At 41.0% G+C, this 26,773-nt stretch overlaps 1 protein-coding gene across 2 annotated transcripts in view; it reads left to right on the plus strand.

Annotated features, from left to right (window-relative positions):
- The window catches only part of ripor1 (RHO family interacting cell polarization regulator 1), a 61,844-nt gene that overhangs the window by 25,002 nt on the left and 10,069 nt on the right, over positions 1-26,773 (plus strand). For both annotated transcript variants that reach the window (XM_022198623.2, XM_022198622.2), the window contains exons 2-18: positions 5,612-5,735; positions 8,347-8,499; positions 9,122-9,200; positions 9,288-9,311; positions 9,551-9,604; positions 11,739-11,888; positions 11,995-12,058; positions 13,911-13,954; positions 14,336-14,461; positions 14,833-14,981; positions 15,166-15,298; positions 18,778-18,903; positions 20,058-20,221; positions 20,408-21,107; positions 21,846-21,982; positions 25,353-25,473; positions 25,655-25,790. In XM_022198623.2, the coding sequence (XP_022054315.2) occupies positions 5,638-5,735; positions 8,347-8,499; positions 9,122-9,200; positions 9,288-9,311; positions 9,551-9,604; positions 11,739-11,888; positions 11,995-12,058; positions 13,911-13,954; positions 14,336-14,461; positions 14,833-14,981; positions 15,166-15,298; positions 18,778-18,903; positions 20,058-20,221; positions 20,408-21,107; positions 21,846-21,982; positions 25,353-25,473; positions 25,655-25,790 (2,458 nt within the window). In that variant the 5' untranslated portion in view covers positions 5,612-5,637. The remainder of the gene's footprint in view (positions 1-5,611; positions 5,736-8,346; positions 8,500-9,121; positions 9,201-9,287; positions 9,312-9,550; positions 9,605-11,738; positions 11,889-11,994; positions 12,059-13,910; positions 13,955-14,335; positions 14,462-14,832; positions 14,982-15,165; positions 15,299-18,777; positions 18,904-20,057; positions 20,222-20,407; positions 21,108-21,845; positions 21,983-25,352; positions 25,474-25,654; positions 25,791-26,773) is intronic.

The raw sequence follows: 26,773 nt of genomic DNA on the forward strand, positions 1-26,773 counted from the left end.
CGGCTCTTTACATCTGTTTGCTTCTCTGCTGCCCTCTCTCTGCTGTGTACTCACTTCTGTTGCATACTGGAACTCAGTCATTAACTGCAACAATATTACTGAGACAGCTTTCAGAGATTCCTCAAAGAGACCCCTTGTGTTATTCCCATCTAATTAGGCCTTACGTGTTTAGTTAGATATACGCTACCAGTCAAAGTTTGGACACACCTTCTCATCTCATGGTTTTTCAAAGCAAAGGATGGCTATTTTGAAGAATCTAAAATATAAAATAATTTTAACCAATTTCACACTTTTTGTTTGCTACATAATTCCATATGTGTTCATTCATAGTTTTGATGCCTTTGCTGAGAATCTACAATGTAAATAGTCATGAAAATGAAGATAAAACGTTAAATGAGAAGGTCTGTCCAAACTTTTGACTGGTAGAGTATCTTTAACTTCTTTAGCAGTAAATCAAAGCTTATCATTCTCTTATTGAGAAAATGATTCTGTCTCAAGTGCTTTAATCATTCCTGTCATTAAGCCCTAGTATGCAACTGTAGGTTTCAAATTTCATGAATTATCCTGTGAGGAACTTATGTACACGTAGCAATTGTAGCAGTACAGATGTGGCTAATGTGAACTATATCTTACTCCAAACATCACCATCCTCAGATCATTCCAGTAGTGGGGAAAAAACTGTGTAAGGGAGACATGGACTAAATGTTGTGTTGATTTGAGGTGTGTGTGTGTGTGTGTGTGTGTGTGTGTGTGTGTGTGTGTGTGTGTGTGTGTGTGTGTGTGTGTGTGTGTGTGTGTGTGTGTGTGTTTCCATTGCGGAGTTTTTCCAGAATGATCTGGAAAAGAGGGATCTGAAAGCATCAAACAATAGGTGTGGTGTCACACACTCGACTAGCACAGAGGATGGAGGGCTGAGTGTGTGGCATAGAGCCATAGTCCCCATGTTTATATGAGAACATCAATAGGAGAGGAGGTGGTGTGACTGGAATCTGTTGTTATCATTGGGCAAGACTGTACCACTGTTTGGAACAGACGGGGAACACAAATGTGAAACAGGGTGACAGACATTTTCAGTTTGAGTTTAACTGACCAATGTCTCGATGAACCCTTTGAAGTTTGAATGGAAGTTGATGGGTCATTAAACTGATGAGCTCATATGATTCTAATAAGAAAGCAGGAGATTACAGTGGGATGTAACTGAGGGAGAAATGTGCCGACTACCACTGACCTGTCTGAACTCAGACTCTGACAGAGACCTGGAGCCCGATCAAGGTGTGTGTTTTATTAAAATTTAGAGGTGTGATGGCTGTTTAAATTTCATCGTGTGTTAGCTACCCTATTTCTAAGATTATTTTTCAATACATTTTTGATGAAATAAGGAAAACAAGAGAGATGTGTAAGATTGCATTGTTAACATTTTGTTTTGTGGCTCATTGGCCACAATCTTTTATAAGATGACAGACATCTTTTAGAAAAAAATAACAGCAGATCATTTTTAGTCATTAATGTCCCATTGTTATTACAAGATTCAAACCTACATATTGTCAACAGAATGTTCTTAAAATATCCATTTAGACAGCATATTGTAACTTTTTACTCCGCCAAAGGAAGGCAGCGGAGTTTTGTGACGACCATCGTTGGTTGTCTGTATGTTAGCAACATTATTCAAAAATGGATTAACGGATTTAAATGAAATTTTCAAGGACGGTCAGAAATGACACAAGGATCAAGTGATGAGATTTTGGCAGTGATGCAGCTGATAGTCTGGATCCATGGATTTCTGTATCATTGCAAGATAGCTTCACAGCTACATTGTAACCATGACTACAGGTGAACACTATGTCAGCTGCTTGCTGATGATCACGTCATTGTGATACTACTACAAATCAACCACAAATTTTATAAAGATTTCATCCATGGGAAATCAAACGATGACTGAGCAGCCTTGGCGGAGTACTGCGCTCTCTGAGTGCTTTTCTTGTTTGTTATTACTCCACCAAGGAGGCGACGCCTCGGTGGAGTTATGTGATGATCTGTATTGGTTTGTCTGTTTGTTTGCAACATTACTCATAAACGGATGAACAGATTTGGATGAAATTTTCAGGGATGGTCAGAAATCCCACAAAGACCAATAGTCTGAATCCACAAATTTTGAAAGATTTCAGCCATCAGAAATGATACGACGACTGTGCAGCCTTGGTGGAGTACTGCGCTCTCTGAGTGTTTTCTAGTTATTCTAAGTTATGTATATTATGGTAGTCCTGAGTTTCCAATGATTCCTATTGCTCTCAATTTTCACTGATGAAATTATTGAAACCAGTGTGTCTTTGTCCCAAAAACAGTCATGCATTTTGGTTCTTTCATACATTTATTATAGATTTTCTGGAAATATGACAGTACTATGGTAGTTCTGGCCAGATTCACAACATACCCACATAGTCTGACTCACCAGATGTAGGTTCTGGGTAAAGGCCTGGTAAATTTATCTGCATCAGATCCATGTGTGTGATCATACCACTGATAAAACCGAAAGTAAATATGTCAAAAACCAGGTTTAGCAAGTAAGTCAGCCCCACTTAACTGCTATGGTTTAAGAATTCAGTGCTTGTTTTGTTCTGACTCCCTGATACCTCAGTAAAGCTGGCGTCATTTTGAAAGTACCTTTACATGTTCCTTTAATTGCCACTGACTCCAATCAGAGACTCATACTGTAACTCACTTGTGTACAGTATTCATGGAATATATTTATAATTTAAATATGTTTCATAGAGACTTAATTGTTAAAGATTATCCTTTTCGGCCGTTTTTTTTTTTTTTTAATTAGACAGTGACAGTCAGATACTCAGAAAATGCTGGGAAGGAAGAATGAGGTATACTGTGAATTAAAGTACACTGTCAATTTGCAGGGGGTACAGGGGGTGACACAGTAGGGCAGTAGGAAGGTCATTGGTTGAAATCTTGGCCAGGGGTCTTTCTGTGTGGAGTTTACACGTTCTTCCTGTGCGGCGTGGGTTTTCACCGGGTTCTCTGGCTTCCTCTAGCAGGCCAAAGATATGCTGAGGTTAATTGGTGATTCTTAATTTTCCATGAGTGTGAATGTATGTGTTTGGGTGTTCTGTTCTGTGGTGGACTGGTGACCTGTCCAAGATATCCATTGCCTCAGTCTCACTCCTTACATCGTCACTGAGCCAACTGGGTCGCCCTTGGCTCATGGGTATTATTGAACTTTCTGCTGCCCCCCTGCAAGAAGAAAATCAGACCTGCTAACTCACTGCTGACAACATGTAGTAGCCTATCCACTTGGCTATCAGGTCGCCCGCATACAGACTTCCTGCAGTGTAGAAAATGTACCTAGAGTTAGCTCTGATGCACTCAGGATGTAGACTTCCTTATAGAGGTGGTGAAATGCTGTGACAACACAACATGGTGATTTTTCAGGAAATTAAAGAGGAAAGTGGCTGAATGTGATGAGGGATGACTCATGTGACTTTTCCACTTGCACTGTTTTTGCACCCTGCATATCTGGTGGCTTCAGTTTCTCCCTCTGAAATGTGTTTTCTATTTGTCTCTCTCTGTTTCCACAACTCTGCCTCTGTGAGTGCTTGAACTAGGTTAAGTCAACAAATGGTTGACCACAAGGTCCTGCACACACATACTTGATTTTTAGTTCAAGTGTGGATGTCAGGTTGTTTACCACTTTAAATTAAAAATAAGTGAATTGTTCCTTTTTACTCACAGTACAATTAAAGCAATACTGCTTTCCATAAAAAGAGGATAGTTGTACTGTCAATTTCATTCAATAATTATCTGTCAGGTATTCTTTCCATTCCTAGTGATTTAGTTTAGCTCCACCACCTTTTCTCCTCAGAAAAATGACTACAGCCCTCAGGAATATCTCCCTTTGTTAAATTTCCTGTCAGAAGAGGCTGTTGAATCTGATTTCCTGTTGGAGTGAGACATTTCCTGTGCTGTGGGAGGGAGTCTTGGGCAGTCGCTTTGTAAAGGTCTTTTAGCTGTTTTAAGAAACAGGATACAGGACACTGGATGGGCCATAGCAGGAAAGTACTGCTTCAGCTGACAGAAGTTATCCGCTCATTTAAGGCACAATAACAAAACACTGCTTCAGGCTTCAGACTTGAAATGCTGTTCAGAGGCCACAGAAACCAAATGAATTAGCCTTGCAATGAGAAACAGTTTCTGTTTAAGCACTGAAAAGATGTTAACTGAAATAATGCAGTATGTTGTTTCAGGTGACCATTGGGGTATTCAGTGTAGTCACAATAACTGATACAGTTGAATTCAAAAGCACTGCTTAAATGGCAGATCTGTGTGACATCAGGGGTTCCCTTAACTTGCCATACCAATGATACTTACTCTATCAGATATACATTCAGTGCAGTTCAATTTGGATTTCACTGTATCGCTCCAAATTTTAACATGTTGTCTCTGTGGAATGTGCTACCACAACCAGCATGGTATTTAAAACAAGAAAAAGGTCCCAACAGTTGGTCTTTTCGTTTTCTGTTCTCACTTGTCAATGTGCTACTCATTTTTCTGATATGCTTTATTCTTTGTACTTCAATTTCAGTTGGCTTCCTAAAACGTCCTCATAATTTAAAAATTCCATGCTAAAATAGTATTAGGTTATTGTTAATTGCTACCACCGTGGATAAAGATCCTGCACACAGAACAATATTTACAGGCACTCCTGCATCAACAAGTTTTTACTCTGATCACGGTCAGATATTCAAATACAGGAGCATCCCTTTAGTCCAGTAGTCTGAGGCATGTCATATCCAATTGTAATGCTCTGGTAGCCTAGCCGCGCTAGACAACCCACGGCAACGAATTTAATTCTCTGCCAGGGTGGGTCTAGTTACCCTCCATAAGGCTCGAGGCTGGATTCTCCTAAAACTGGCCGGACCAATCACCATGAAGTGTAGAGTCAGAAGGCGGGCGTAACTGAGTGACGACAGAGGCGCGACGATTCTGACAGAAACAACCGGCGCACAATAAACAGTTATCTTTCGACTCAGCTTTGGCCACAGCCCTTAATGATTTGAAGCTAAAATTCAACTTGAAAGATAAACAAAGGACGGCACTGAAGTGTTTCATTGAGAAGAAAGACGTATTTGGACTTATGCCGACGGGATATGGCAAATCCTTAATATACCAGTTGGCTCCGCTGGTTGGGAAGCTAATGGGACTTAGCCACAATCCGCCGGCGCTCTAGGAACTACGTCAGCCTATTTGTTGCGCTGATTGGTTGTATACCTACCCAATTGCTGCAGAGTGATTTGAAAGACAACCTTTTAGCTCGCCTCCCTCCCTGTCGAGCGGTCCTAGACCCTTGTGCCTTCAGAACATGGGTCTAGCGTGACTAGGCTAATGCTCTGGTTCAATTCCCAATGGAACATCTGGTGCACAGCACCAAGCGTAATCTCTCCCCAATGCCTAAGAAAATATTAGGAGGGTTTTCAGGTGCAGAAAACTTGTTCTACCAGATAGAAATGAAGGGTGAGATGCATGAGAAAAAAACTTGGCCCACCAGTCTGTCTTGCTGTGGTGCTTGTAGCGTTTTTAACTTAGTTTTTTCTTCTGCTCTGCACAGGGAGTCCATCCCGAACTCTGTCCACCATGTCTCTGTCTGTTCGCCCAGTCAGACGCATCACCTCCAGATCCATCACTAGGAGCCAGAGCTTCGCTGGAGTCAACACCTACGACAAACAGTACAGGTACATCATACGTTTTGCAGGGAAGGACACCGAGAGAGCTCCGAGAAGGCTGTTCTTTCCTCAGTATGGCATTGTCAGAAATGCAGCATTTTTCTTTTTAGAAATGTAACATTTGTTTATTAGTAGGGCTGGGCACGTTAACGCGTTATTGCCACATTAACGCCGACAATCATTAACGCAGTTTTTTAAAATTAGTGTTGTAATGGACCTGTATTGTTGTTGATGTTGAGATTTAATGTTTATTGTTAAGCTTCAGATTTGCCTACTGTCAGTGAACGTGCCATGTTTAGTTAGCTTACCTCTGATTGGCTGACAGTCAGCAGTGTGTGTGTTACTCTGTGCCGATGTGTCGAGTGATAGAGCGCTGGAAATGGCGGCTAATTCTGAAGCTAAGTTGTTGGGTTTTTGTAGTTATTTAGGCATTGGCCATGGCCCACAGTAACCTGTGTAAAGGTTCAATAAACGACCAGAGAACGAGATAAAGTCTCACTCATTTGTCACAGAGGGGCGTCATCACGTCTCACCCAAACTAACAGTGAAGGGAGGCTTTGGCAGACTGGCTGCATTCAGCGTATGGGAGAAATAGAGATAAACTAAAACAAAACAAGCTAACAGCCACAGAGAAGTAGTTAGCTATAGACTGCATTCTGATTCGTATTGTCAAAGATATCAGTCAGAGGACCAACGAATGGTGGCACGTATTCTCCTCAACCTGCATCACTGGAAGATTTTTTGTGTGATGACATAAACCAGGACGAGAGTCCCCCATGCAGAGTTCGAGTCTGACCCACGGCCATTTGCTCTTCTTCCTATGATTCCTGTCATTCTCCACTGTCCTATATAATAAAGCCTAAAAAGGCCAAAAAGAAGTCCAAACATGGTCTTCACAGACTAAACAGTCTTCTGCAGTCACGCACAGCTGTGGACTTTTTCACCTTCCCCTAACAGGGACAGCTACCACTGAACATAGAGTGTTTCTGCTGTTCCCCGATGAAAGAAAACATTTCTGCTGGTACCTGTTTGGAAAAAAATAAGAACACAGATTTATAAATGTTAACTTGCTGTTGCTGGGAAGCTTCCTGTTATAATGTTATGATCTTGGGTCTGGACTCTGAGGGTAAATTGTTTTTCTATTATATATAACAAACCAGATAAAGCATGAATGCCACTGCAGTGGCAAGTAGCTCTGGCTAGATTTGATTATAGTTATGTTTAAGTTGAGATTTACAAGAAATATTTTAACTGCTGCTGTGTGAAGGGAATACTGCTGTTAAAAAGCACTTTATTTGTTTAAAGTGCTTCCAAACCAAATGTTACTGTAGTTTTGCTAATATAGCAGTACTTTAAAAATAAAAATACAGAATACCCTACTTTTAAACTCATTCTTTAATTGTATGCATAACAATGCTGTTAATCGTGATTAATCGCAGAAAAAAATTGTACGATTAATCGCGATTTTAAAAAATGTAATCGTTGCCCAGCACCATTTATTAGTTAGTGATTTTCAGAAATCACAGCAACATAGGATGTGACCATTTAATATAGATGCACCCACAAACATAATTAGGTTGCACTGAGCACAGGCGTGTGTTATGCATGTGTACGCTGTGTATGGATACCGAATCGCGTGACCTAAATATGTAGCGGGTGGTGGGTATTGATGCGAATTGGAATCACTCCCACAATTTAATCAGTAAGTCCCGATGGGTCCACAGCGGTGGATTTGTAGTAGGATCGCAATAATGACATGTTCACTTGTAGTCCTAGTTACACTGATGCCGTGTCACTATCTCGCAATGATCTTGGACAAATCTGTGGATCCAGATGATAAGCTGCTTTACTACCAAAATCTAATCACTTGGTCCATGTGTCATTCTTACCTTCCCTGAAAATTTCATCCAAATCTGTTAGTCCATTTTTGAGTGATGTTGCTAACAGACAAACAGACAAACCAATGGCGATCATCACATTACTCCAAAGAGTAATTATTGGACTGATGTACATTGCATTTCAAGAATGGTGCTACTTAAGGTTGCCATAGATGACAGTGCTCTTAATATCATGATTATGCCCTCAAACACACTCTTAGACAAACTATCTGCAAAATTAACAAAGGATTGAAGTCTGGCAGGTGCGGGTATTATTTGTAGGGAAATATGATCACACTTGTTAGATAAATACCAATGAGGAATTAGTTCGTAATTTATATTTACCATTTGACAAGCGGGATGTTTCGATACAAGATTACGAAAACAACACTGTGGCTCTTTTTGACATGCAGTCAAGAAGAATTTCAGAACATATTTAAAGGGGAAAATTCATTATTTAAGGCTAGGTAACTGGAATCAATACAATTTAGCAGATGAAATGTGAGGAATAAACAGTGAAGCAAAAAGTCATAGATACAACTTAACATACACCTGAATTTGATTAAAAAACAAAGTTTTAATGTGAACATGAGACAAACAGATCCGCCAACGGACTATTGGGGAATTACTGAGTGTGAATTCTGAAGGTATGAGTCTTACAGTATGTGAAAGTGATGTGAGATTAAACAGAGTTTGATCAGGCTTATCAATCAGATGTCAATAAGATGTTTGTGTCGTTACAGGAGCCTCTCAGTGTTCCCCACTCCAGGTGTCAGCAGGAAGCCCAGCAGAGCCAGCAGAATGTTTACTATGTCTGCAAAGTCCAACCCACCACCCAAAGTTCCTCAACCAGAGCGACTGAATGAAGTCTACGAGGCGCTGAAGAACGGCCTTCAGTGAGTATACTGCTGCTCACTCATACAGAGAGCAGCTTGACTTCCATGAGGGATCGTGTCTTTGACAGTAGTGACACCTAAATTTTAACTGTTATTTTTGTAACTGTCAAGTGTAATGTGCTCTTTCATTGTATTACTAGTATAATGTGGAATATCTGACTGATTTAGTGAAATAATGTTGCAAAGGCCCTGTTATATGTCCATCTATGTACAAAAAAATGTCCCAAACTTGGCAGTGAAACTACATTCTGCACAGGAAGAGTAAACAGGAAGTGGCAGACCTGTGTTTCATTAATGCTCAGATGAGGCTGAAAGATCCTATGATCAGTTGAACTTTCTACAACACCACCAAAGTCAAACAGTGAACTACAGACAGTGAAACATTCTTAGTTTTTCAGCCTTTCTGCTCTTTTTATGGAACTAAATAGCTTATTCTCCATAGCTTTTTAATTCAAAAGAATTTTCCATTTTCTGTCAGAAGTGATGGATGCTTTGTGTGCAGCACAAGTGGAAAACATAAGGTTTTGCAGAGGGCAGAGTTAAAATGTCTTTTACTCTACATGGTCCCATACTTCAAAGGCCTCACTTACTTATAGTACTGGATGTGTTTGTGTTCCCTCAGGTCTTACCTTCAGGTTCATCAGATGGATTTGGACAGCCTCAGTAGACAGATGAAAGAGTCAAAGAGGAACTCCAGACTGGTATGTTGTGGCGTTTCACTGTTCAAGTAAAAAGCAGAAACTAAAGATGTCAGATACTAATGTTTAGATGTTTTCTGCCTCTTCTAGGGTTTCCTGTATGAAGTGGACAAGGTGAGCAACTGTTTGTACTGGAAAGGGGTCTTTATTTTCAATTTTGACAGTTTTTAAAAAATGGTTACATTTTGGTGAGACACTTATTACCACTTATTACCTTTACTGCTAGATTTTAAATTTGTAAAAAAAAAATTGTGGCGAATATTTGTGTGTTGGTCTCAGTCTTTCGCTAGGTTTGAATGGACATTTTGTGAAAACAGTTTTATCAGACCAGTAACTCTACTCTGCTTTTATAGCAAGTGAAGGTGACTGAGAGGTACATAAGACGGCTGGAGTTTCATCTCAGCAAGGTAAGACCAACACAATCTGCAATTCTATAATTTCATTCAGCAGCTACTTTTATTTTTTAAAGCAATGTCCAAATGAGAGTAGATAAACACAAACAATGATCTAGCCAGGAGAAAACAACCTAGATAAGTGCCACAGAACAGTCGCCAGACATTTCTATTTGTTCTTGAATCTCTTTTTGTATAGATGACTGATTAGTTACTTTTTGTGCACAGGATGGACAAAACAAAAGAACATTGTGATACAACCCATTGGTCTTGCAGTAAAGGTTGTTTGGCAGGCCTTTTGTTGATACTGCTTGGTGTTACAGCTTATTGGTTATTTATCGGTGGCAGGCCAGTGTGGGTGAGTTTATGTATTTGATAAAGCTCTGTTTATACAGAATACAGCAGAAGTGAGCAATATCACCTACATTTAATATATTTCAAAACTCTATGTAGTGATTGCAAAAAAGTTAGTTCGACAAATAGAGTATTTGCTCCTCAGCAAAGCTAAAAATTCATTTCTACTGGGATGTCTGCCATTTTTCACAACTTTTTTTAGATGTTCTTTGCCAGAGGGGTCCATATAATGTTACACACTATTTTACCACTGGCTGATGGAATTTTATTTATTCATTAATCTGCTCAACATACACAGAGTTTCTAAGTGTCTTTGAGAATGTTGTCTGATTACAGTAGCCTAGCCGCGCTAGACAACCCACGGCAACGAATTTAATTCTCTGCCAGGGTGGGTCTAGTTACCCTCCATAAGGCTCGAGGCTGGATTCTCCTAAAACTGGCCGGACCAATCACCATGAAGTGTAGAGTCAGAAGGCGGGCGTAACTAAGTGAAGACAGAGGCGCGACGATTCTGACAGAAACAACCGGCGCACAATAAACAGTTATCTTTCGACTCAGCTTTGGCCACAGCCCTTAAAGATTTGAAGCTAAAATTCAACTTGAAAGATAAACAAAGGACGGCACTGAAGTGTTTCATTGAGAAGAAAGACGTATTTGGACTTATGCCGACGGGATATGGCAAATCCTTAATATACCAGTTGGCTCCGCTGGTTGGGAAGCTAATGGGACTTAGCCACAATCCACCGGCGCTCGAGGAACTACGTCAGCCTATTCGTTGTGCTGATTGGTTGTATACCTACCCAGTTGCTGCAGAGGGATTTGAAAGACAACCTTTTAGCCCGCCTCCCTCCCTGTCGAGCGGTCCTAGACCCTTGTGCCTTCAGAACATGGGTCTAGCGCGGCTAGGCTATGATTACAGCACAAGTACTGTAGTTTCAGGAGTGTTGTGAAAAATACATACTGCAGACAATGCTTTCTGAGACACTGATTGACTTAATGTCTAGAACCAATGTAATTCTGACTTTAATGATCAACTCCCCACTTTTGTGAAGGTGTTTTTTGGGGGAGGGAATGGCAGTTGCTTTCTCAAGGAGTTAAAGTATCTCAGGATCTTGTTCACGAGTGATGGGAAAATGGAGCGAAAGATGGACGGGCGGATCAGTGCAGCATCAGTGGCAATCTGGGTGTTGTACCGAACTGTCATGGTGAAGAGGGATCTGAGCCGTAAGGGGAAGCTCTCAATTTACCAGTCCATCTACGTCCCAATCCTCGCCTGTAGTCATGAGGTCTGGGTAGTGACCGAAAGAGCAAGGTCACAAATTCAGGCGGCCAAAATGAGCTTCCTCCGTAGGGTGGCTGGGCTCAGCCTTAGAGATAGGGTGAGAAGTTCAGACATCCGGAGGGAGCTCAAAGTAGAGCTGCTGCTCCTTTGCATCGAAAGAAGCCAGTTGAGGTCGTTTGGACATCTAATTTGGATGCCTCCGGGGAGACGTCCTTTGAAGGTTTTCCGAACATGTCCACGTGGGACTAGACCCACGGGGCAGTCCCAGAACTTGCCGGAGAGATTATTTATCTCGTCTGGCCTGGGAACGCCTCGGGATCCCCCAGAAAGAGCTGGAAAGCTTTGCCGAGGGGAAGGGCGTCTGGACCGACCTGCTTTGCCTGCTGCCTCCGTGACCCGGCCCCGGATAAGCAGAAGAGGATGGATGGATGGATGTTGTTTTGTGTGTGTGTGTGTTTATTTTTGCATAGGAGAAAAAGATTAAATGTATGACCTTTTGCCCTCTTTTCACAGATTGAGGAGCTATATGAAGCCTACTGTCTGCAGAGGAGACTCAGGGATGGAGCCAGCAAGATGGTAAAGGCATATACAGCCTCTCCGGGAAGTAAGGAAGCCAGGGAGAGTTTAGCAGAGGCCAATAAAGGATACAAAGAGTACACGGAGGTAAGAGGAAGAGGACAGAGGAGTGGAAGGGTGGAGTGGAAAGTGAAGAACACGAACATGGAATAGAGAAAATGGTAACTGTATTCTTCTTTTACCCTCTCTGTAGAACATGTGTGTGTTGGAGAGTGAGTTGGAGAATCAACTTGGAGAGTTCCACATTAAGATGAAAGGTAAGATTACGGATGCACTGATGGTGTACTGTTTGGCCATTCCACTTCAAACTGCCTGCTCCACAATTATTACAGAATGAAGAATCTATAGCACCATGGTGCACCATGGATCTTCAATTGTGTTTTTATTAAACCATTTGATGTACAAATATTTCATTTTCATAATACAGGCTGACGGAATGATGATAAAATCCAAAGATATGAAGGGAGAAACACAACAAATGCTTGCAAACAGCTGCATAGTATCTTGCAATTAAGCAGAGCAATCATGCTTTGTGCCATGTAGGAAAAATCAGAGCAGGCCTAGTTGATTCTGATTTTAATTCAAGATGGCAAGATTAAATGTGTTGAATGATTTTGGAAGAAGGTTGTTGTTCAGACATGGATGGCAGGAGCTCCAGTCACAGAGACTGGCTAGTGATTCAAGAGGAACAGTTACAAAAGTGACATTTGCATTTATCTGTGGTAAAGACATTAGTAAATAAGGCAGGATGACAATGTCCCCATCCATAGGACACAAGGGGTCACTGAATGTTTGATAGAAATGACGTGACTCGTGCCGCATCAAACATCTATGGCAGATGTTTTCTCCTATACAGACAGTTCTCTCACTCACCATCATCTATGAACCAAATGATAAAATATCTCTTGGAAAAATGCTGTTCCATTCCTCCATAGACTTTGAGAATCACTGCCAAGGCACAGTGAATCTGTTCTCGTAGCACATGAGAGCCCAACATCTAACTATGACATGTTGCTTTTTCCTTAATAGGAGCCATTTTGTGCTTATTTAAAGGCTCATATTTTTGTTTTTTAGGGGTTATGAGTATATATTTTCAAACTTTTCTGTCCATAAACCACAATTATTTTCTCAAATTGTACATTGCTGCAGGACTTCTTCTTACCCTCTGTCTGAAAATCTTTGTTTTAGCTCCTGTCTTCTTCAGGCCCCTCCTGAAATACCCAGATTCTGATTAGTCACCTGATTAGTCACCTCTATCTACAGCTGACCGCTGGGCATGCAGCGTAACAAATTCAACAATGGTAGCTTCCTTGTTTGTTTTAAACATAAATCCACAACTTAAAAAGCATACTAACTGGTTGTGATCATGAGTCTTGACATTGGCCCAGCAAAATGGGACTTCCCAGTCTATCTGGAGTAACTGTTGCAAAAATCCAGCATTTAACTGTGTCCAGCTCAGGTAATTTCACTACATTTAGGATTTGGGCACACGCCACCACTCCTTTCAGTCAGCTTTGTCCTTCCTTCCCACAATCTATGTGTCATTATATTCTTCACTATGGGTAACAACAACCCTTCAGGCAGGAACCTGTCACACTAAAAATATCATCATTTTCTTCTCTTATTCTTAGCTTTATCTTCTTTTGGAATTTCATACAAAGGGACTTTTCCACTTGCACTTGAAAAGAAAAGCAGCATCTGTTTAACAAGGTGATACCACTGGCCAAACACTTCTACAGTCTGGACTGCCAACAAGGCAGTTTTGGAGTCAGTGTTTTCTGTGGGAGAGTGTAACTCTTGTTGACATCATATTGAGGCTCTACAACTTTGGCATCTTTTTACATGCCACACGTGCAGAAAAGGAGCTATGTAGCACATAAAGGAAAGTTAGAAACCCAAAAAGCACACTGTGGGCTCTGTAATTTGTTACCCGTGTCTTATGTGCGCCTGCTTCTTAAAGTGGCACCTTATTCCCACTTAGAATTTTATTTATTTTCAGTTTCACTATATACATAAATACATCTTTCGTTACATTGCACTTCTTATTTGTGCCATAATATATTAATATTTGTGAACAGCTGATTGGTAAATCTGTTTCTTGTCTTTCAGGTCTGGCTGGATTTGCTCGACTGTGTGCTGGTGACCAGTATGAGGTTTGTCTGCCAGTCTTTCTCAGTCCAGTTCAGTTCAGTTGAATTCAAGTCAGTTCAGATCATAGGGCTTGTATTTGCATGAACATTTCAGGAACAGTTTAGATAAAGGGACATTTGTCCAGATATTTGGACGATATACGATATCAATATGAACATCATTGCAACATTAGGATATGTATATACTGTAATTCTATTTGTTTAGTGTATCACTGTGTGTGTGTGTGTGTGTGTGTGTGTGTGTGTGTGTGTGTGTGTGTGTGTGTGTGTGTGTGTGTGTGTGTGTGTGTGTGTGTGTGTGTGTGTGTGTGTGTGTGTGTGTGTGTGTGTGTGTGTGTGTGTGTGTGTGTGTGTGTGTGTGTGTGTGTGTGTGTGTCCGTCCAGATCTTTATGAAGTATGGTCGACAGCGGTGGAAGCTCCGGGGGAGAATGGAGCTCAATGCCAAACAAGTGTGGGACAGTGAAGAGATGGTGTTTTTGCCACTCATTAATGACTTCCTCTCTGTGAAGGTCTGTCCCTCCCAGTGTCTTTGGTTACCTTTTTGATTGTGTTGGATTTATTTCTGTTCATGTTTTGCTGGGATTTTGCTCAGTAAAATCATTCAGCCCTGAAATCCTGCTTCTGGTAACCGGACACACAACATTGCACTTTACTGGCTTTTTTTTTAGGGCTATGTGCATCCTTCAGCATTCTAGACAGTCTAGCTTATCTTTCACTTTTTGTGCTCCATGAATTAAGTATCCTGTACTGCAGTGTCTTCATGGGGACAATATTATTACTCTGCAAAAGACACCAGTAAAACAGTGATTGACCCATTGACGGCAGCAAAACAATGGTAGCATGATCAAATAACTCAAATAATATGTCTGTGTTTTCCCAGGTGACAGAGGTGAAGAGCTTAGCCAATCACGTGGTTGTTGGAAGTGTTTCCTGTGAAACCAAGGACCTGTTTGCTGCACTACCCCGGACAGTTGCTGTGGATATTAATGACCTTGGGACTATTAAGCTAAGCCTTGAGGTCACCTGGAAGTAAGCTTTGCCAGCTATCCTGGTAGTGTGCTGAAAATTGCACTGATCTTTAAATGTGCTGGAATTTTGGTTAATTGAGTCAGTGAAGACTTATTCAGAACTTGACTGAAATTTTATATTTTGGTGTTTATCTTATTGCTTGTCTCTGTCTTTCCTATCGTCTGTTCCTTTTTCCCTTTAATAGTCCATTTGATAAAGATGACCAAGGGTCTGTTTCAAGCAGTGTCAATAAAGCACCGTCCGTCAGTAAGAGATTTTCAACAATCTTCAACCAGAGTCCACCAGACACACCGTCTCTACGTGAACAAGCCTTCTATGTGAGTTCTTCTTTATTCTGTTTGTGTTCTGATCAGAAAAAACAAAACATTTGCTTGAATCTTTCTAAGGCAGTAACACTGGAATACTGAATATTATCTAAATGTGTACCTAGCAGACAACTGAAGAGGAAGTAGACCTTTTTTGTCCTACACGCTAATGAATTTACATTCTGGCCTTGTCTGATCTGGTAGAGTTTGTGTAGATTCTGATAAAAGCTAACTGATCTAAAACAACCAGGAGAAGCAAAAACTTACCCTATTTCTCATTAAAGAATTTCCTGACCTCAACACATTTCTGGTCTGAGTTCAGATCTAATGATTTACAGCTCATCCTGAGTAAAGCATTTTAATTTAGCCAACAGCCATGAGCTACTATCCATTCTGATGCCCTCTGTTTTAATTGTCGCCTTTTTGGTGTAAAGTCTCTGCCTCGGAGTCTGGCCAGACGGCAGCCCTGGCCGCTGCCGGGCTTTTTCAGAGGCACACTTAGCCAGAGCTGCTCCTGTAGTGACAACTCACCAACAAGAGAGTCCACTGCAGTAAGTCATGATGACATAGAACCCCGAAGACTAGAAACCTTGAGCCCACTAGTGTATTAGTGATGGTAGAGTAGAACAAGCCCTCCTCTCCATTAGTAGGACAACAACTGAGATCTTCGTGTCTGAATGAGCACCCTGGTCTTTTTTCCAGTAATGTGATGGCTGCCGTTTTCAGTGATATGGAACTTATTGACAGTTTGAACATCGTGCATCATGTAACAGACTGGCACACAAAAGTGACAGTACTTTGAGTTGTGTGAAGCAATTTGGGGAAAATTGATTCTACATTTCAGTAACTTAATTCCTATAATTACACTCACCAACAATTAGTGCAATCCAGGTTTAGAAGTCTATATTAGATAGGATCTATGTGAATATCACCAAAGTGAGAGAACTGCACACATTTACATATGTGGAACACAGCAGTAACTTCATGAATTACTTGTAGCCTTAAACTCTCCCTGACATGGAGACAGGATCAATCATGAGCTAATGGCAACTCACACCTTGTGCTTTACTTCACCTCACACAGGTGAGCTGCTACATGTAGAGCTGCAATTGTTGAGCTACAGTTAAATCCTTTGTTGGCTCCCATTCAACAGCAGGGACAAGAAATCTGCTCGAATCGTATTTGGTCACGCTGCAGCTCTGCACTCATATGACACTCATGGCTGAATGACATATGTGCTGCCACATCTGCTAGCAATGACAAAAATAAAAAGATAATAAACGGGCGGCATACTCTCTGAAACGTAACCTTGCTGTACATGTCAGTTTGTCCACGTGGCATCATCACTGCTGACATATCAGTTATCTGCCACTGGACCTTGCACAGTGTGTCCAGTGTTCCACAAATAAGATCACTGAAGCAGAACAGAGAGGAACCAAGCAGCGTTGGACTCTACTGTTATCCCTTGATTCCTATTGTCGCAAATTCACAACATACCACTTTCATTCAGACTACAGCTGAGATAGTGTATCCACTCCACCAGTGCTGGTTTGCGCATATTCAGTACGTACCTCGGAACCTTTAGTAAGCACTGGTTTCTCATAGGACCAGTCAGAGTGGGACCTAATTATTATATATCTGTGATTATTATTATGATACATCTTTTCTATGTGGAATAGATAAATTAACACTCTCCACTTATTTTAGCCTCAGCTGGAAAGCAAAAACACACACAAAAAAGTTTTTATTTTATTATAAATGGGGGTTAAGGGCTTGTATCTGAGCTTTCCAGATTGTTGAATCTGATAAACAATGACAATTCAAAAGCCATCATGTGCAGAACAAATCATCTGAACAAATGCAAACAGTCTGGAATAAGTAACTGACAGCCAAGTGACAGAATCCATCTTCATACACAGTGAAAATAATCTCGACGGATGAAGTGTGTGAGCTGTGTTAAGCAGCTAGCTGGCCTGTTGAGCCCTCTTTGGACATGCCACTTGATCCATTGCTTCCTCATCTGTCTGTTAAAGTGATGGCAGTGTGTCATTTAGACAAATTTCACTTTTGCATTAACGTTCTTCACAGCTTCAATCAGATGGACCCACTGCAGTGACAGAAGGAGTCGCAGTACATGCAGTATTTGTCATACATTTGAGATTGGACAGTACATCAATAATAATGCACTTATAAACTAAAGACTACATCTAACCTAACAGCAAGCATATCAAAGTGTGAAAATAATGAATAGCCTAGTTTATTTCTTATATTCTAAACACTGAAATGTCTGTCTACATGTGATGATAGTCTAACTCCTACTTTATGTACAGTAAAATAGAAATATCCCGACAACCGTGACAGAGCTCAGGACTCTGACGAAAAACTTTGAACGGCAGCTTGTAAACTGTGAATCACTGCACACAACTCACAGTACCATCTTTTGTGAGTCCATGAGTTTTACTGCATGCAGTTCAGCTTTGTGCAGTTTTTTTTTCTAACAGATATCAGATCTCTCTGGGGCTGCTCAGTAGCTTGGTGGCCTTGCAGATAGTTGCCTGGGGACCAGACAGCCTTTATATTGTGTATTACAAATACCCATAAAGTCAGTCTGGAACTGCTCCATTGAACCAAATCTAGCCCAGAGGCGGGACTACCGATCACAGCTTGAATTGGAGAGAGCCAATCACCGTAACACATGTGTGACGCAATCACTAAGCGACCTAACAATTGCCTTTCCGCCATGATGTTTTGTAGTTTTAACAGCTTCCTTTGCCGTACAGGGGTCCTGAGGAAAATCTAAGCTCTCCCTTTCAACAGTGGAGGGCAGCATTACGCATTCTATCGTACAGCCTGCCGGAAATAAAAATACATCCTTTTTAAAAAGAAAAGCTTTAAGAGCTGCTTCTTGTTGAGGTTTTTAGGACGAATTCAGCCCGTGCAAAACAGAGGAAAGCGCACGAGAGAAACCTCGCTCTGTTGCGGTCGCATCGTTAACTCCCGCCTCTCGTGCTCTGATTGGTTCGGTTTGATCTGCTCGGAGCTTGAAAACCTGTCAAAATGTGTCAATGGAGGAGGGCTAGACCGTATTCCCGTATATCCCTTATAACGGGAATACAGTCTAGCTAAGCTAGGCTATGCAGATAGAAGATCCCTGTTCGCATCCCCGCCTTCTTGGGATCGTTCTGCATGGAGTTTGCATGTTCTCCCTGTGCGTGCGTGGGTTTTCCTCAGGCACTCTGGCTTCTTCCCACAGTCCAAAAGCATGCTGAAGTTAATTGGTGATTCTAAATTGTCTGTAGGTGTGAATGCGAGTGTGATTGTTTGTCTCTGTCTGTAGCCCTGTGATAGACTGGGATAGACTCCAGCCCCCCATGACCCTAATGAGGATTAAGTAGTGTAAAGATAATGGATGGCTCTATATCAGATCTCTGTCCCCATGCAAATCATTTTGCATCATTCCAGTCTTTTAAACAATGCTGTCCTCTTATTAGAACATGCTCCGGCACCGTGAGGAGTTGGAGAATGGAACAGCCTGGTCGAATTCCTCTGAATCTTCTGACGACTCCTCCAGCCCACAGCTATCTGTGCAAGGGTTGCGCAACACTAAACACCAAAAGGTGAGCCACAGCAGAAACTTTGCTGTTATTTACACCCTGCATTTCTTTTTTGTATAGTTCTGATTACATTAATGACTCTATCTATCTCTCGGGGTATTTACACGATTAGATACACACATATCAGGCATAACATTATGACCACCTGCCTAATATTGTGTTGGTCTCTTTTATACTGCTAAAGCTCCTCTGACCAAGTGAAGCATGATACCTCTGGGGATATCCTGTGACAGTGAATTCTGTGGGTCGTGTGGGTTGCAGGGTGGGACCTACCTAGATGAGGCTTATCCTGGCGCATGCTCAATAAGATTTGGATCGAGGGAGTGTGGAACCAGGGTGAACACCTTAGCAGGTTTCGTGTATTTCCATTAAAACATGTTTTGAATGCAGAGTCTATGGTTGTCCTCTCAATTGATTTTTGTATTGCAAAGCCTTTCTGTTTAATAATTATTAAAGAAGCAAAACAGAATTCTGAGTTCAGCAAAACTATTACTGCTTTAATTAAAAAAAAAGTCAGGAAGCCATGCTGTGAACACCCGTAATTTGTTTTCATGCTGCAAAAGGCATAAGTCTGTAAACAACAAAGCAAAGTGAAAGAACTTTGTTTGCTCACTGAGAAATTAGAAGTATGTAGCCTGTCACCTTCAGCTCTTCATCTAACAGCTCACTGGCTGTTTCTTCTTGTTCCATTACGTCCTGCAATGTTTCAAACTGATCTGCTGCCCCTAAAGAATGCGGAAAGGCACTGTCTTTTTTTCGTAGACATATTTTTAGTGAATCATACCACTAGCAAGGGGGAAGTGTACTCACAAACACATTTTCCATAATTAAAGTCCGCTCGTGCTTCACCAGTCACAGCTGCAATAGTAGGAAATGTTCTGTTTGCAACAGCTATCTGCAGTAGAGTACATCCATAGAGTTGTGTGCTACTAGCTTAAGCCAGTGTTTTTCTGGGAATGTCACCTCGGATAACTGATTTATTATATTGCAAATATGTAAATATTGCAATACTTTCATTATTTTGCCGTCAATCAATGCTGAGTTGCCATCATTGTTCACAACCTCTACCACTGTACAGCTGACCTGCTAAGCAACAACTAAAAGCAACATGTCCAATGTCCTATCTATAGCGTCCATGTCTTTCTCTTTCTCTCCAGGCAATGTTGATGACACCTGAGAACCCCCCAGGTGTAACAAGAACCATCTCCCCACAGCTTGACATTTCGAGATACTCCTTCTCCTCATCACCAAACTCCAATCACAAAACCACCACTGTCACTGAAGTTCCCAGCACAGCAAAACACCAAGAAGAGAGCAGCAGGTAGTGTTCGAGTTTGGTGCTTTTAGTAGCATTCATCTGAATTATACTCTACATTTTAAGAAGTTAGCATTTTATCCAAATCAGATGTATAAGCTGATTACTTATGACATTTGCTCATTAGAGCACAATTTCCATTAAATGACTGGTATGCTGTGTGTTTTAACCGTTACATGGACTAATTTGCAGAGACCAGGAAAAGGAGACGACCACTGTGGCATCCCCACCTGACACTGAGAAAGAGGCTGCTAGGAAACCGTCTCCCATAGCAGCAGCAGATGCGGTGACCAGCAGCCTTACCTCACACCCTTACTCGCGCTCTCTGAGCCATATTAGTGAAAGCAGCGCTGATGGTGTTGTGTTGACAGACAAGTCAGCTGATGAATCAGGAGAGGTGATGTCTGCGGCCTCTGGCATCTCCATCAGTGACATTGAAATGGAGATGCCCAGCAGAACTCCTGAGCCACCCTGCTCTGCTGCCACAGACACTGACATGTCACCGAGGAGGCCCTGTGTCTTGGAAGCAAACACAGCTGATGATGTCACAGATCAAAAACTAATCAGACAGAAACCTGATACCTCTACCTCGGTCCCTACGTCCTCCTCTCCCAGCGCTGAAGGAGAGGATCCTGACACTATGACACAAATGAACATGCTTCACCTCCTAGAGAGCGGGGAGGGGACGTATATAGCCAGGCGAGTGCCCGTGGAAGAGGATATGCTGGGTGCAGGAGCAGATTGTCTGTCCAGAAACGGTGATAGTGTGGTGGACAATCAGCTAGAGGATGCCCTGGGAACTGTAGTTTCCTCTCTGGATGATTACAGAGGACAATTCCCTGAGTTACAGCTACTGGAACAAGAGCTGAAGCTGCTGCAGGTTACACTGAAGGTGAGATTGAGGGCTGTGGGAGAAACAAGAAAATTGTTTCCTGGGGTTGTTAGATTAACCAAAAACTGAGCTCAAATAAAAGTACTTACTTTTTAGAAACAGACCATCAAGTTTACTTTCCACTTCTTTAATTTTAAATAGCTGTGACTGTGACAAATTCTTTTTTATGTTTCTATATGAACCCCACTGATTATACAGTATTTAGCACAAGGTTAGCACTGCCATTTCACTGCTGGAAGGTCCTGGGACTGGAATCTCAGCCTGGTATCTTTCTGTGTGAAGTTTGCATGTTCTCCCTGTATGGGTTCTCACCAGGTTGTCTGGCTTCCTCCCACAATCCAAAGGCATGCCGAGGTTGATTAGTGATTCTAAATTGTAAGTGTGAACGTGAGTGTGCTTGGTTGTCTGTGTGACCCTATGACAGACTGGTGACCTGTAGGCAAGACTGAGAGAATCAGAATCACTTTATTGTCACTTTATTGAGAATGTCAAAGCAAAAGCGGGCTGCTTGAAGAATCTAAAATATATAACATATTCTGGTTTGTTTAACACTTTTTTCCCAACATAATTTCATACGTGTTCATTCAAAGTTTTGTCTTCAGTGTTAATCTACAATGTAGAAAATGAATAAAATGGGTAAAAACCATGGAAAGAGAAGGTGTGTCTAAACTTTTGGCTGGTACCGTGTGTTTGTGTGTGTTTTTACTGGCTAATGTTTGCATATGTGTGTGCGTGTAGGGTGGCAGGCACAGCCGTTCACCCAGCGTGGCCAGCCTCACAGTGGAAACGGCTCTGGGCAGCTTTGATTTCCTCAACACATCTGAATGGGAGGATGAGGAGGAGGAGAAGGGTGACAGGAGGAATCGAAATGTCAGGTCAGCGCAGACACATTGGAATAAAGCTAATTTTGCACTCTTCACGTTGAGAACAAATGTTTCCCACTTCCCACTGTTTTCATGGTTTATGATTTGTCATGAACACATAGTAGCACATTGAGTACAATCTTCATCAGTCTGTAAACGCAATGGAAAGAGCTAAACATAATTGATATGATTTATTGCGTACAAAAGAAACGAATGCATCCCTGTTCAGCATCGTCACTCCATCACCTCTGAGTTAAATGGTGTAATTTTTGCTCGTATGGATAATTCTAAACTCACGGGATCATGCATTATGTTAAAAATATAGGTCCTACAGTAAGAACCAGTTGGTGCTGCCCTAAATTCTTCATAGAGGAGGCCAAATAGGGCCACAATGAATATTCAGGTGGTGCACACAAGCTAATAGCGTTACTGAATTTCAGGAATTCCATGACTCTTTTGTGGTTAAGCTAGAAACTGCATTCTGATATATTTTTTCTTGTATAGTTACTGTCAGTAATTATGTGATGTAAACAGGTTAGCACAGGTGCTGTTAGCATTTGGTTCTGTTGTGTATTTGAAGGGCAAAGGTTTATACACTGACAAGATCATTTTCACACAAAAAATATCTATGCATGCATGAAGATAATTTATCACACTACAATAAATTATGATCCAGGAAGATGGGTTTCATTGGTATTGGACAACTCATCACTGTATTGATTTGAGAGGTCACGTTCTCTAATGCACGCACAGTAACAACACTCCTGCAAATACCCTGCTGTGAAATGGAAAAATCTTGCTAATAAACAAGACTTGATATGACAGAAAAAATATCTTGACTTAGGTATTTGGAGCAGACTTTTACAGTAGCATTTATTCTGACCATGATGGCACTCAGGATTCAACTGTATAACTAATGATTGGCCTACAGCTGATTAACAGAGGCTCAGTCTGTGACAGCTCAGCTATCTGAGAAAGTACTGCCGGTACTTTCATGTACTGGTACTTTTACTTGCATTCAGACACTGTAGTTGCATTCATTGAAACTTGTGCATCAGACTTTCATTCCAGTTACTTTATATCCATGTTCATGCAGTCATGCTAATTGACATCACTAGTGTACTCTCAATTTTTATTGTAATGTTTGTGGCTTTTCTGACTTGTGTGTTAGTGATCACAGTTGTATTAATTTTTGGTACTGAGTTCCTGTATTTTTAATATAGTTTGTCTAATATATCTACTTCATTTTTTATTTATAAGAGGGAATACTCCACTGTTTAACTTCAAAATAATGTTATTGAGAGATTAGAGATTTTTGAATTACTTCAGTGTTAAATGGTGTTCCATGAGGTTTTACTGACTTCTGTTGTGGACTGTGATAATGCCAGAAGACACATTCCTATTTTTAGTATACGTCCCGTTATTGCAAAGCTTAATTTGTGAGGAGAGGACATAGCAATCATCAAATAACATATAATTACTGTTGAGGAGTCTGATTGTTACTGTTAGAGTGCCTGTATAATCAGAGTGGCGACAACTGGGGATTTGACGCCATTTTGTTTCCATTCACTCAATATGGGACGCGCAGCGCGAGGTGCACATTCATGAAAACTATGGATTGTTTACTGATTTCAAGACATGTTTTGGACAAAATATTTTACTGGCTTGTTTTGTCTGGATGTCCAAGGTTGGATTATGGCCGTTTTTAGTGGAATATTTTCATCTGTGACTAGTTTTGAGCCTTCAAAGGTGAGTTGTGCTGTTTACGTTATTTGCTGTTTGTTGGACAAATGTGTTTATATTATCCGCTGTGGTAATCACGTCTGAAAGTGGTTTATACCGGCGGATTCATGAGAATCTAAGCTTTCCATGGGTGTATAATGTTTCTATCATCGAGTTTGCAGCTTCGGTCAATTTAGTAAAATACGTTTGCACATACGGGCCGCTGAAGTTTAACGGGGTAAACCGTTAAACTTCAGCGGCCCGTATTTCATGCATCTCCATGCATGAAAATGGTCAAAGTCAAAATAACCACAACTGCCTAAAATCACATAAAAACATTTCTATCTGTCATTCACCCATACATCATAACATGAAAGTACATATATGGGACTAACCTGGCACAAAAACAATGATGAAGTCGGTTTCCATCCCACTCTCCAGACTTTATTTTCCCCCTTTTCCTTCTTTCACTATTGCTGGGAAATCTAAACATGTGGAATCCCGTCTCCAATCGATTTGTGCACCCAAAGGCACAACAGCCCGTCATTTTTCAGGTATTTATGAAGCGCGAAGGACCTAGAATTACTCTCTGTGGTGTAAACAATGTTAACAGGAAAACCCGGCGTTCATGAATTGGAAACAAAATGGCGCCATAGATCATGTGACCAAAATTTTTTGGACCCCTCATGTTGCCACTCTGGTTATACAGGCACTCTTGTTACTGTTGAGGAGTCTGATTGTTGCTGTTGTGTGCTGCTGCCACCTGGTGGAGGTAGGCTACAATCACAGTAACAGTTTCAAGCAGGCTGAAAGAACCAAATACTCACATAGCTTGACTGAAATAACATTTCGTTTTCTTGGTTAAAGGTTCCAAAGTCTCTCAGTTCAAACATCACCTGATGTTGTTTATAATATAGTATGCCTCCATATGTCATTAGTTTTAATGTTAACAGTTGATGCCCTGATGCTCCTTGTGTTGAACATCAGAAATACGTTAAGCACTAAACATATGATTGGCAGCAGTTCAATCAAGTCTCTTCCACATTGATTATGTTTATATGTGCCTCAATATCCTGATTGTGCTAATTATACCACCACTGTATTCCACTTGCTGTCTTGTGATTAATTGTTTGGGGTTATTGATCATGTGTTCCCTGTTTTGCTTTGTTGTCCTATGAGAATGTGGACAGCAATGTGGAGAGCCTTTTTTCTCTCCATTTTTTAAATGGAGGAACACAAAAAATGTATAATAAGCTGTCCTAAATATAGTTGCATTTAGCCAAATTAATTATAATTAGTACAAGCCTGTCATGCCACTCTGAATGCGACCCTCTCAGTGTGGCTGCCCCCCTCTTCAAGGTAGCGTCTTCCTTCTTTTCTTCTAGCCTCAGTGCCTTGCCATGTCATGATGACGTCATGTTGATCCCTTTTGGATGTGGACCTGTGTGGGTGTGCGAGTCTGTATATGTGTGTGCATGTGAATGGCTGTCTATATTAAGGAGGGTGGAGAGTTGTTTTTTTTATTTTTATTCCTATTTCTAATTGTATTTATTTATTGTCTTTGTTTTTAATTGCTTGTGAAGCACTTTGTGTTGTTCTTACATGAAAAGTGCTATACAAATAAATAAAGTTTAAGTTTAATGTTTCTGTATGTGTGTAGGTCTCTGCAGGACAGAGGTTTGGACAGCCCTGCTTTCCCCGCCTCCCCCCTCACTACAGGTTGCCCCGTGCTAGACTGCTGCCTGGTGGCCCACCTGAAGAACTGCAGTGCACAACTGTTGGTAAGAGATCTGTGACGCTAGGGGTTTGTTTAGACTGTATCATATCCAGATTATCAGCAGTGGACTGAATTAATTTTACAGTTGGGAAGGTTTATTGTTGTGCCAATGCTGTTGTTCTGATGATGACTGTACATGAATACATCTGGTTTGTGCCAAGTCACGTACGCCATTGTGTTTGTAGCGTCTGGGCATGTTTGGTCCTCTGCGGTGTGGAGAGATGTATGCCTTAGACAGACTACTGAGAGAGGCCCGTGTCCTTGAAATCATGCGACGTATCACCAAGGACAACCCACAATGCCTCAAACAGCCTGCTGAAGGTGAGTTATGGTGTATGTACGTCTATCTAGGCCTCTTGTGCCTGTTTATTCTGAACATGCAGAAAGCACTGCCAAATGCAAAGGAGATCATCATAAAGATAATGCACGATGATGTTAGTGTTGGGACTGCGGAAACCAATATAACATTGGGAAGGAGAAGACAATTCCTGCTGGGCTATAAAGCAATGTAAAGTCTGCAGATGACTCTAAAGAGCTGCAGGGGTTTCAGCTAAAACAGGAGTAGTTTTGCATTATTTCACTTTGCGAATATTCTGATTTTGCAGGCTGTGTGGCAGCTGGTAGCACAGGAGGGATTGCACGGATACATGGAAGAAAGGATTATACTAAATATCAACAAATTTAGGGTTCAGATGTCATCTACTCAGTCAAGAAAGTCAAAGTAGTAGATTGACTTCTACATGGCAACCATTTAAAGCCGACTTGACACAAATTGATGAAGCTATTATATTAGGTCGTATTAGCCTCTTTTTAATAGCATTACGAATATAAACTGTGGGAACTGAGCCCTCAAACCAATCAAAAACAGTAATCTCTTGTAGAAACTACAGCACTTCGATCAGTTGCATCAAACTTATTTAGTTCAGAGGCCACATTCAGTCCAGTTTGATCTCAAGTGGGCCTGACTAGTAAAATCACAGCATAATAACCTTAAATAAACATAAAACCCTTTGTTTTAGTGCAAAAAATGTTCATATTTAAGGAGTTATCTTTTTACAAAACATAATAAACAACTTGAAATTTCTTAAGAAAAATAAGTTCAATTTCAACAACTTTCTGCTTCAGTTTATTATTTACGCATTACAATTTACAGATGACAGAGTTTCTACAAGAACACAACACATTTAATCCCAGCTATCTGGAACTGAATGACAAAGTATTTTGCTTTATGATCAAAATAAGAGAAGTCGGAAAAAAAATAAGACAAAAAACAAGACAAAATATTAGAAAAATGACACACAAAA

Source organism: Acanthochromis polyacanthus, chromosome 8 (assembly GCF_021347895.1).
Source record: "Acanthochromis polyacanthus isolate Apoly-LR-REF ecotype Palm Island chromosome 8, KAUST_Apoly_ChrSc, whole genome shotgun sequence".
Taxonomy (NCBI): domain Eukaryota; kingdom Metazoa; phylum Chordata; class Actinopteri; family Pomacentridae; genus Acanthochromis; species Acanthochromis polyacanthus.